The 12,041-nt window shown below is 34.7% G+C and overlaps 1 protein-coding gene across 4 annotated transcripts in view; it reads right to left on the bottom strand.

Moving 5' to 3' along the window:
* LOC139142306 (protein F37C4.5-like) overlaps positions 1-12,041 on the bottom strand; it is a 100,313-nt gene that overhangs the window by 32,994 nt on the left and 55,278 nt on the right. For all 4 annotated transcript variants that reach the window (XM_070712209.1, XM_070712205.1, XM_070712208.1 and 1 more), the window contains exon 2: positions 4,904-5,135. In XM_070712209.1, the coding sequence (XP_070568310.1) occupies positions 4,904-5,135 (232 nt within the window). The remainder of the gene's footprint in view (positions 1-4,903; positions 5,136-12,041) is intronic.

Raw genomic sequence — 12,041 nt, 5'->3', positions numbered from 1 at the left:
AAAATTTTTAGGGTGATTATTATGTGGTTAATTTTTAATAAAATTATGCTTCTCTATCATTGATCCTGTTATATACATACTTATTACATGCAGATTGTGTAACCTTTGACTGACTTGTTACATGTACATACCATACTTTTGCTTAAACTTTCAATTAGGAAACTTTGAACGATTCCCTTTCAGAATCAAGAATAAAAATCAGGGATCACCTTGCAAAATGTTATATTAAGGAATAAACAAATTACAATATGTTTACAAACACTTGAAATTCAAAATGGCCGCCATACCTGTATCAGCTCTTTGGGGGAAAATTACTTTTCAACAAAAAATTAAGCTGGAGAGAACTGTATTTACTCCATTAGTTTCAAACTGCACCCCCAAAAAAGGTAGAAGACAGAAATAAATGATTATGAAAGTTTGAGAGCCTGAATATCTGTCCCCAGGCGAATATTACATTAAGATTATCCATATGTAGAATTTGAGACTGTAATTTTACTAATGATGAAATTGTCATAGCTTCCATGGACAGTTGAAGGAGCTATGGAATTATGGGTTGATGAAAACAACCAACAAATTTAAGTAGTACTTATACTTAGATGCGATGAATGAATTACACAAAAGTTAGCCAGCAGGTATTGTGAATATGTGTACCTGAAGTGTTGGCAAATATTTTGAACTTAAGTGAGTACGATGGTACCATTTTTCAGTTCACTGTGGGCTAAGCTAGTGGGCAGCATACAGAAGAGTGCTAACAGAATGATGTAGCAATTTACCCCAGTGTCTCTAAAATGATGTACAAGAGATGAATATCAAATGAAGGGTTTTCAGATCATGCTCGTATGCACGGTGGCAACTCTTAAGCTATAATAGTAGTTCAGCCATAAAATTGAAGCTTTAAAGCATGTGCACTGGGATCTACGAATACACGGCAAATGTCATGTGAAACTTCAAAGTGGTATTAAACTTTAAAGCGATTCAAAACAATCCTGCCATTGCCTGTAACTGACAAAACTCCAGGGACATATCGAAACGCTGAAAGGAAAAGATATAATGTATTTTCTACAGCATTTTCCGAAGAGGAAAGTGAAGCCATTTCCAGCAGGTACTAGAAAATGTCCCTGATGGCCATTTTCATCAAAGCATGGACCCATTTGGGAATTTCAGAGGGAAAGATAACAATCTCTGTGCCTTATTGTGCCAGAAAGTGTCTGTGTGAAATTCCACAATGGTTTTGTCTAATCAAGATGCTACAGTCCCAATTCCCTGACAGAGATGTGATGTACTATGTCAGTAGAAGCATTAAATTGTCCTATTGGATGGATCTGATGAGACAGACTTCAGGCTAATTGCAGCCAGAAATAATACTTCTGAGATATAACAGTCAGATAAGACTCCATGGCATTGCTTCACAAGGCATGACTACAGGTACATGACACACTTGCTTATTGCCTCAGTTTATTGCCTGGTATGTTTCCAAATAATTACTCTGTGTTTGATTACGCTTCACTGCACGTTGCCTGGAGAATTGCATACTTTTTCAGAAATGGCAAATGAAAAACAATTGACAATCATCATCCATGTGAACTGAAACAATCAGGGTTGACAAGGTGCTGACAAATCAGAAAATGTCTTCAGTGAATTAGTTCCAATGTAGGCCCCACTGGTATTGTTTAATTACATGTACCATGAATAGAAAAGTCATATGGGCAGGAAAGAGAGAGAGAGACTGAATTCAGACATTCTATTGCAGGTACATTTATTCCTGAAGTGACAGTCAAATTGCTCTTATCCATGGGTAATTTGAAGGTGAATGTCTGATATGTACTTCTCTCATCAATATTACATGGCTCCAGTTACAAAAACCACATATATCTGTGACCTTTAAAGAAAATTACTTTTTCAAATTTATTTTGCCATGGCTCAATAGACACACCAGGTATAATTGGATTTAAGACCATTTTCATTATATTTAACTGCTGTTATATGTTTTTTGCTACAGGCAAATAAATGAATGATGCATTTAAAATGAAAGACTTTTGCTCAAAATTTCCTCAATACAACTTTCAACCATTCTCTGATCAGAACAACAATAAAAATCTGGGGTCATCGTGTAAAGTTGGAAATTGAGAAACAAATTACCCCAAATTATGCGATATTTGAAATTCAAAATGGCCACCATCCCTGTGTTTACCCTATGGGAACATGATAAAGTTTGGATTATCAAAAAACTAAGACAGTAAAAAGTTTTCTTTCGCAAAGAGCTTCAAAATGAGCCCCCCACAAGTGATACATCAGAAAAGAGTTGTATAAATTTGAGAGTCTGAATTTCTGCCCAAGGTATGTTCTACCTTTACAAGGAGTACGGTATATGGTAATCCAAGACTGTGGTTGATATTCTTGGCTAACTATGGTGGGAGTTAAGGTTTCTGAGAGTAAAGGAAAAAGTATTCTATGTCCATTAAAAGATTACATTAGATTTTGTGGAGGGGAGAGGGTGTCATCGTCCTTAGGTAAATATGATAAAAAGAATTATTTGTGCTATATACCAGTAAAATTCCATTTGTGTCAAGATACGCCATACACATTTGCACAAAAATAATGCAATGTCAAATTTAAATGTTTTGCAATATCAGGCATGTGTGTTCCCAGGCTGTACACTTTTTAGGTTCTTCTTTTTTGTCTATTAGATAATTAATCAGCCAATTCTTTTATTTTGTTCATTTTTACATTTTAAAATTAAGATGTATTTCCATCGTTTTCTTTGTGACATTCTTCGTACATGTGTTGTCACCTATCATTGTAATTAAATTAAAAATACCGGTATTTTTGCTCTAGTACCGGTATTACTTGTACGGCTGTCAGCAGGTTTTGCTCTTGCAACAAACAGAGGTCAAACGAGTATACCGGTATATCAATACAACAAGGCTACTTTGAATAGTGTTTATGATACAAGAGAAAATTCAAATCTGTTGCAGCAAAGAATATCTCTGATAGTCGGCCCCATATCCAGACAGAAAACAACCATTATACAAATAAAAAATTTGATATTTGAAAAGGCAACAGCTGTGCTCTGCTTGCAACACATCATTTACTTGGGGTTTCTTGGCATTTATGTGTGTACAGTCATGTGCAATCATGACATTCCCTCTCATGATTCTCACCCATACAGAAGCAGTTCACCCATCAATGCATGTGTAGACACTCATCCAACTTAAATCAGCCAGCATGAAATTGCAGCACCTGCTCTGGATTAGACAATCATTGTTCATGAAAAGGGGCACTAATGATCAATGCTGTGACCTCTGCTTTCTACAATTCTTCACAAGTGACCTCTTAACCATCGTCAGGATACTTCTAAAACACACAATCTACAGCAGAGCTGAAGTTAATCTTTTTCTGTATCATCCTGCCCACAAGGTTAACAGAAGAGATTAAAATCATGACAAGAAGAAAGGCTTAAGAAATAATCCCAGACACTTGATGTGAAGTGTTGATTCATATTAATACACTCTCCTTGTTATGACGTCGCAAAGTCAAATGGTGTTAACATGGTTTAGACGTGACAAGTGTGCAAATAGCATTATCACTGATGATCAAATGTAGCAAACAAACTCTGAATATAAAACTTTACGTTTTTGTAGTCAAGCCATAGTGACATGAGATGGTAGATACCATGGAATATGTTCATGTTTATTTCCATCTTATTTTAAAGTCATGACTTACCTGGTCAAGGTCAAAGTTTCATAACCAAAAGGGATTTTTGACTGAAAAATTCTACAAAGAGTCAACAATCGCTTGACTCAATGCTGCTCCTGGAATAACATACGGCTTTCTTTGAAGATGGCAAGGGTTTGGGGTACACACATAATAATTTTTATTGGCCTTTTATTTAATAGAAATTGATATGATTTACTGCCAATAAGTATGGTTCTTGCATGCTTCTTTAAACCTGCACAGCTATAATACAGCAGACAAACATTTTTGAACCCATAACCAAACATTATGAAGTGATTGATGCTCAATCTTCCAAACAAAACCATCTTCAAACTGGCAAAAATACTGGCACAATTCTTTCCATAGGTACATAATTTATTCGTTGTAATATTGTCTTTGAAGTTGTCCATAACTGTGTACATATGCAGGAGTTATGCATCAAATCTCACTCGCTAATTCAATTTCAACACAAAAGTATGCACAAGAATATATGATATTTGATAAAGATCAAATGACTTGGCACACTTGAAAATCCACAAAGTTGGACTATGATTCAGTACTTTCACTGTCCATACAATTTGTTTTGTGGTGCATTATCTTGATGGTAACCCAATAAATTGGAATGAAAACTCTGGACTGTATTATCTGTGTAGATTAAAATCATAATCTTTGTAGTCATTTAGCCTTGCTACATCTTTTTGGATAGAATAAGAAGGCCAGAGTGGTGAGGTTGGAAAAGTGATGTGGGAATAAGAGTGTTCATATTAAATATCTGGTATACAGAATGCAATGTCCGGAATTTGTAAGGGCTATGGAATACTAGACTCTATAGCTAAGCTATGGAATACTGGACTCTGGGTAAGTCATTCTAAAAATGTTGCATACCGGTATACTCATAAGGGCATCTTTCTCAGTGTTTTTATTGTGGATGGTACCCACGTAAATTTTACAAGATTTTTTATGTCTTGTTCACAGGGCTCCTCTGGATATAACAAATTGCATATACCTACACCAGTATATTTAGGAACATCAGAATGATACTAGGGCTCATGAATATTCCCTGATCTTCGCAAAAACAGGTTTGTATCTTGATCTTGAATGGCAGCTATAGATTGACAAATTAACAGTTTTAAGGCACTGGGTCCAGCACTCATCAAGTGCAATTTTGGAGGATGGTATAGTTGCCTACCTTGTCAGTAACTGTGGAAGGCTTCATAAGGTTATCTGCAAAGCCGTCCAGGACCACACGCTGTTTTTGAAGTCTGTGTTTCTTGGTGCAAAGCACTTTCTTGTCTTTCTGGCACTCAGTGAGTCTGTCTTTGAGTTCTTTCAGTCTGACATCATCTTGAGATTCCTGGGAGACCACATATTTGCTGCTGAAAGTGACTTCATTGATCACTGCGGGTCCCTTTCCTTCAACTCTGCCACAGAAAAAAAAATCAGATGCTAAGTATCACTTTCATTTCTCTCCAGCTCTTTGTAATTTATTCAAAGAAATACATTCAATCTAAAATGCATTCAATTTCAAAAAAAAAGTGCAAATTATGTAATAACCCCTGCTGAAGGTACATGTAGGTGTCCAAGAGATTTGGGTACAATGCGTGACATAAAGCAACAGCTGCTAAATGGGTGCTAGCTATGTGAAGCATATTGTATCCCCATTGAGAATATACCCGCCTGTGAAAGGGTTATAATAATACTTATTATCAAAAGTTATGTTTCTGGCATTGAACAGTGTTTTCTCCACAGTTTTAGCACCTAAAAGTGGACGAAGCAGGACAAACAAGTTGGTGCATGGCTGTAGTCTTACAGAAATTCAGTGCCCAGGACTAAACATTGGTGACATCATGGGCACCTGTCTGTGCTCAGCCATGGTAGTGGTAGCAATGCAGACAACAAAAACGACAATGCTGATATGACAAAGCAAAAGCTAAACACAAATGTAAGGCAGTTTTAGAGACAACTTTCTCAATGTTTACTCTCATTGCTTATGTACTTAAAAATCAAATTATTAGTTTTATTGCCTAATTTTCCTGCTATCTATACCCTCTATGTCTCTGCATTAACTTTCTGGGCAAGTTGAAAGGGACCATTTTAGCACTAGTATACCGGTATATTACTACGGTATTTCACCAAACAGAATCACATGTTTGTGTGCTTGACATGATGATATAACATAATTACTGTTTTTATCTCACAAGAAAAAAGATCATCAAACTTGATTTCACTATACTGCAAGCAGCTTAATTGCCTTTTAAACCAAACTGACATGCCACTGATTCCAGTAAATTCTTTTTGACTCAGTGACAGTTAAGGAATTACATGAACTGGTATCAGCACATAGTATAAAGCTGTAATGGTATATTGGCATGAGATGTATCGGGCTGTATTGGTATATTGGCATAAAGTGTACCGTATGTAAATGGTCCAGTTGGTATCTGATTGAGCAAAGTGCTCAGAAATATTCTAATTTACAAAGCATATGGAAGACAAGTTGTCAAAATCCACCGAGTCATAGAGAATCAGGCTGTTGAGAAAATTCATAACCATATTATTTTTGTTTTACTGTTTTCTGAACTGGACACTACTGACAAACAGGAGTGCAAAATTCACAAACTATCAAATTCTGAATTCACATACAACTTTAGTTTTTGTATTACATTTGTACTTTCCTATCATGTTTGTCAATACTGATGCAAACCATACGTACTGGTAGCAGTGCAACATAGGTGTATTGCAAGTGTACATTTGTATGTACCGATATTGCAAGAGACTTGAAACAAAAGCAACAAGTGAAGAACTGGGAATGGCTTAGTACAGTCTAAAATAGTTGCAAAGATATTCCAAAAACAAGTTGTTACAGGTATTTGAATTCACTGATATAAATCAGTTTTCAATCACTCAATGCAAAAACACATTTCTCATTCCCTGGATAATCTTGTATTTTGCCTCCCAGTAACACTCTCTGGAGACTTGAAAAAAATATTAATGGAGAAGATTTTTCAATTCCCCGAGAAACCAGGATTAAAATTGAAAAAAACCGCCATTCTATGTATCTGATTACAAATAATCTCCTTCAGATCTGTTCTTCAATTTTTCATCATTGCATCCGGAGTATAATTATAAATGTTAGTTCTTAATCCTAGTGCAACTGTCAAGAGGGACTGCTAGACATTATAAAGTATATTAATTTGTAAGAAAAAGTAAACACATTCAGTTAAGGTAGCATTGCACATAGCCAGCCGTGATTATTTCTTATCAAAGGTGACATGGAAACCCCCTTGTACTATATACCGGTATTTTCTAAAAGCAGAACATATAAAGTTTAGTATGGTAGGAATATTTACTTAAAGATGAAGGGACATATTTTGGGTAGAAAACCTCAATTTTGATATTTTTAATGATAAAAATTAATTCAAGTCAAAAACTTTATATTACTTTATGAAATTTAATATCTCATATGAAACTGCAGTTATGTTGAAAAAACAAACAATTTTGGTGTGCATTGTCTATTCTTATTTTTAAGTGGCAGAGTTTGGAAAGACTAACATTTAAAATATATGATTTAAATCATGGTAAGAAAAATTGAAATGACTCTCAGTGTTTCATCTAGAGAGGGGGATGGGGGATTCCCCCTCTGTTGACATGTTGGCACCCCTAGTAATTTGTCAAGGGCGGACCAGCCCCCCCCCCCCATGAAATGTTGCCAGTCACACCTTAGAGATACAAGTAGAACACATGAACTGATGAAATCCCCCCTAAATTTTCTGGTAAAGGGGAAAATTCCCCCTACTGATGCCATCCTGGATGAAACACTGGATTCTTATTTAAAATGTAAGAGCTTACTGCCAAACAAAATTTGTGTTTTGTTATATAGTATTGGAAGAACATCATGTGAAAATCTCGCTAAATTTGACCCTGCAAAAGTGAAATAAAATGACTTTGAAATGGTGAATATGAGAGAAAACAGAAGCCAGGAAATTAGGTAATTTGAAAAAATTTGCATAATTTCCACTTCATTCTCACCCAACTTTCAATTGCTTGTCATACTAAAAGATGAACCCAACCAATATTTTAGTCTTTGGTAAACAAATTAATGAAAATTGAATGAATCTTTAAAAAAGTATTATTGTACAAAATACATTGTGCTATGATGCAATGCCACTTTAGTCGCTCCTTCAACCAGCATACCATAGTGTTGTTGAACTTGAAATTTGAAAATAATAGATTTCAAAAAAATAAATTTTTCCAATTATCAATAGCATGGATTTCAAAAACTGACTAAGTCAATTTTTCTCCATCTTGTCAATCAAGCAACTTATCTCTGTCATTGTTCTTGGCCTTTGTCCGTCTTAAACATATGGGAATCTACTGTTGCCTTTTAGTGGACACAGTTGACTATTTGACAAACAGTTGAAAAATTTTCAGCTCATTTTTAATATCCTGGTCTCATGCATTGATTTTGTTGTACAAGGAAATTTAGGATTTTCATATTCTAAGTAGGCCTTTGTTATAATGGTATTTCCACATGCCAAGAATATTGGAGATCTATCTTTACTAATGATAACAGTTCAAGGGATTTTGCAAAATCTTGAAACCATATTTCAATTTCAAGACCAGAGGGCACATAGCCATATTATTCCCTTATTTCAATAGTTTAAATTGGACAAATGACAAAGTTATCACAGACGTCCTGATCTGTCAGATTTAGCAATGATAAATGGCAAATGAGGGTAGATTCAGACAAGGCATGTTACAATGAAACATAAAGGTCAAGTGGTTAGAGGTGCATGATATGAAATTTACACAGCTGACATGTGCTGGTTGATTTATTTTGATATCTCAATATCCAAGTCAAATTTGCATGAAAGATCACATACTCAAACTGGTGTGATGCGGATTTTATCAATTCAAAGCTAAATGTTCATTGAAGACAGAGAAATCTTATCATTATTCTTTCACAATTTCATTGATCTTTACGCCCAATAAAAGCTACTTATATTTAGAAACAATAACATTCAGGAAAGTATGACTATAATAAAGTTACAAAAATACAGAGCCATGACAAAGTCTGACAGAATTCTATTGACAAGATAAACTTTATATCTACTCTACATGTACCATTATTCTGTGATGATACCGGTATAATCATTTCAGCTGTAGTCTAGTAGGCAAATAAATGAAATGTATATTTAATGAAATTATACCATACTGCATCAAACTAAAACATAGGTCAATAAATACTCTTAGTAGAGTATTCATAAATCAGAGGCAAAGGCATGCTGACCTCTCAGAAATAACAATTCAAGTGAATTCACTGAAAGACAACACACCATTTACACTGTAAAAGATTTGAAAGTTTTAATGCAATGTCATGCCAGATATGAGTTGTTTGGATACATGTGATGGACTTGATGAAATACACATTCAACAATGGCCGGGCACTCTGTCTGACATGTTGATTGTCCCTATTGTTATTCAGATCATCAAAGTGCTGTTGCTATTTTTGGATTAGCTTTCTGAATATTTGTAACATTGTGACCACCTGTGAAAATGAAAGTCAGTCTGCTACATAGTAACAAAGTGCTGGTATACAGTTACAGCTAACCCCCTGATGTAGTGCATACCCCGGTATGTACATTGATGTTGACGATTTCAATGTTCATTTGAAAAGAATAAAGCATAGAAAATAAAGAAGTTTTACCCCTAATAACAAATTTCATTTTTTAATACTTCGTAACAGGTGTAATTGAAAATTACAACTGCCTTGGTTCACATATGAAAATGGCATTTCCTAACAGTGGTGTTAGGTGATGCAGCAGAGAAAGGTGTGGCAATTGATACATAAATTTGCATATTATACTGAAAGCTACCAGTATCAGTAATTGTGTTCTGTTTTAGGACTCTCCGGTGTTGCAGGTGTTGACACCTTTGCTATTTAAGAACACTTCAGCTCACAATATGTGTAAACAGTCACCTCTACCAGTATTGTGATAACGCTCAATGCCTATGATAATAAGGGCCTCTCTAAAAATATTACAGCTACCCAGTTACAATGGCGAGTTGATCTTTGTACATTTGATAAACCATAAACATCTCCATGAAAGGGATTTTTGCCATCCCAGTGGTGTAAATTCATGTGTAAAAGACTGTCACAGGAGATACCCCATGGATATTAGAGTCTTAACTTTATATTGGTTATAAACAATGGAAAGGATCCAATATATCTTAACTTCCACATCAATTTTATACATGCTACCGGTATGTAAACAAAATACCTGAAAAACCATAGAATAATGCAAAAAATTAATTTTGATAAAAGGAGAACTGAAAAAATAAAGGGCACTATTTTTAGAAAGATAATCTTTTTCGCGTGTGCATGTACTTTCCCAAAAATAGCTATGCTTTTGAAGTGCAAAAATAACGTCTTAATTTTGGTTTCATTCCCAGTGGGTAAACTGTCACGTTGCAAATTTTTGGTATCCCTAGACTCGTACAATTCTATCACTTCATTTTTTCAGTAAAATTTCAAAATATGAATGTTACAATGTAAAAAACACTGGCAGTAAGTTTTACATGAAAAAAAAAGACAAGGTGGAGGTATAGTAAACACCATATTTGACAAAAGAGTATTAACAAAGACATGAAATCAGAATTGTAAATACCAGTATCTGGCTGATTCCAAGCTCACTCAAAAATTATGTAAGGTCCAATATATGTATGTACTGTGCACCAGCACTGGACCATATGTACAAGATCTCGAAGTAAGCAAACCAAGCTTTGTTGACGCTATCGTTTACTGTACCACATGTTGCTGTCTTGACTCACCAATATATGCACTGTTGCGAGACAATATTCCAATTACATTAAATTTGGTACAGTATGAGAAAAACAAATTCAAGAAGAGGACTACTGGTAACATAATCGCACCCTATAATACAAGCCCTCTTTGGATTTGCACATAGTTGCTTCAACGCAAGACTAATTGAAGATTCACTTAATAGAGATTCATTCAAAAGATAATTTCTATCATTATCAACTTAGATGTACTGGTAGTCAGTTTGCATGCATTTGGTACTCAGCATTCCATGGAGAAGTGAAACTTTTTACTATGGTTGAATAAGAAATGGTCATCTGAAAATGCAAAATTTCCAAATTTATGACTCCATGTAATATGGCGAGGTTACCAGTACACTGGCAGTGAAGGAATCACAACAACGTATCCATTGGTCAAAGCAATATTGATATTGTATCCGGTAAGTACTTCGTTAAATGTTTCCAAAGACATTTTATAGTTAGATCCAGAATTATTGCCGTCACAATTATAGCCATCACAATTATAGCCGTCACTTTCAATTCTCTGTCAGAGAGTGTTCGATCATCACCTTCGTTGAACACCTTCAAAACAAATTACATCAGGACATATTTGACGTCAAGTAATGTTTAAATGTTTTCGTCTTTAAGCTTTTTAGATTATGTGTTGTTTGTACTGATCATTTTACCGCCCTTTGTTTGATGTTTTAAGTGTATGTTTTTGTGTTTTGTTATTTTATTTCTTGTGTACTTTGTATGTCATAGAGGGCCCTGGGGAAGATTAGCATTTATGCTAACCAGGTTTCCTGTTAAGGATGTTTACCCTCTTTAAATAAAGTTTAAATAAAAAAATAAAAAAAAAATTATACTTCTAATGATCTTCTCATTAGGTTTGATCTTTGAGTTCACATTTCTCAAGCATTCATTTAACTTAACCCTTTGAGTGCTGTAATTTTTTCCCACCAAAATTTTAGTATAAATTTTTATCCATTTTTATGAAATTTTTTGTAATCTTTTTGATAACTTTTGATCAAATGGACATCACATTTCATTTGGTACAGTTTTCTAAAAATATTAAAATTTTGGCAAAAAATCAGCAAAAATTTGACTGGTGAATATTTCATAAAGGTGACAAAAATGGACTGTGGCGCTCAAAGGGTTAAAATAGTACATGATAGTCTGCTTGTAGAGTTGAGCTACTGCATACCAGTACTGATGCTAAAAATATCATGCAACTAACTTTTATTTCCAGGTATAATATGCATTATCCTTGTTTGCAATCAATGCTATCCTATTTTCATGTACTTTGCTATAGAGAGAGTATTAAGGATCAACATTTATGTTGATCTTTTTTTGACTAAATTCCCGAGATAATGATCTGCATCAAAGTTTTGCAAAAAAGCAGGCGAGAGGATAATCAGTTCCAAAGTACCGGTACATCTTACTGGCAGAATGTGACTGTTCATGGCAAACTGTCTAGCATCACTAATCTTGCAAAATGCCTCTTTGGGCAA

The sequence above is a fragment of the Ptychodera flava genome, chromosome 10, assembly GCF_041260155.1.
Source record: "Ptychodera flava strain L36383 chromosome 10, AS_Pfla_20210202, whole genome shotgun sequence".
In the NCBI taxonomy this organism is placed as follows: domain Eukaryota; kingdom Metazoa; phylum Hemichordata; class Enteropneusta; family Ptychoderidae; genus Ptychodera; species Ptychodera flava.
This window is presented reverse-complemented; position numbering and strand designations above follow the sequence as displayed.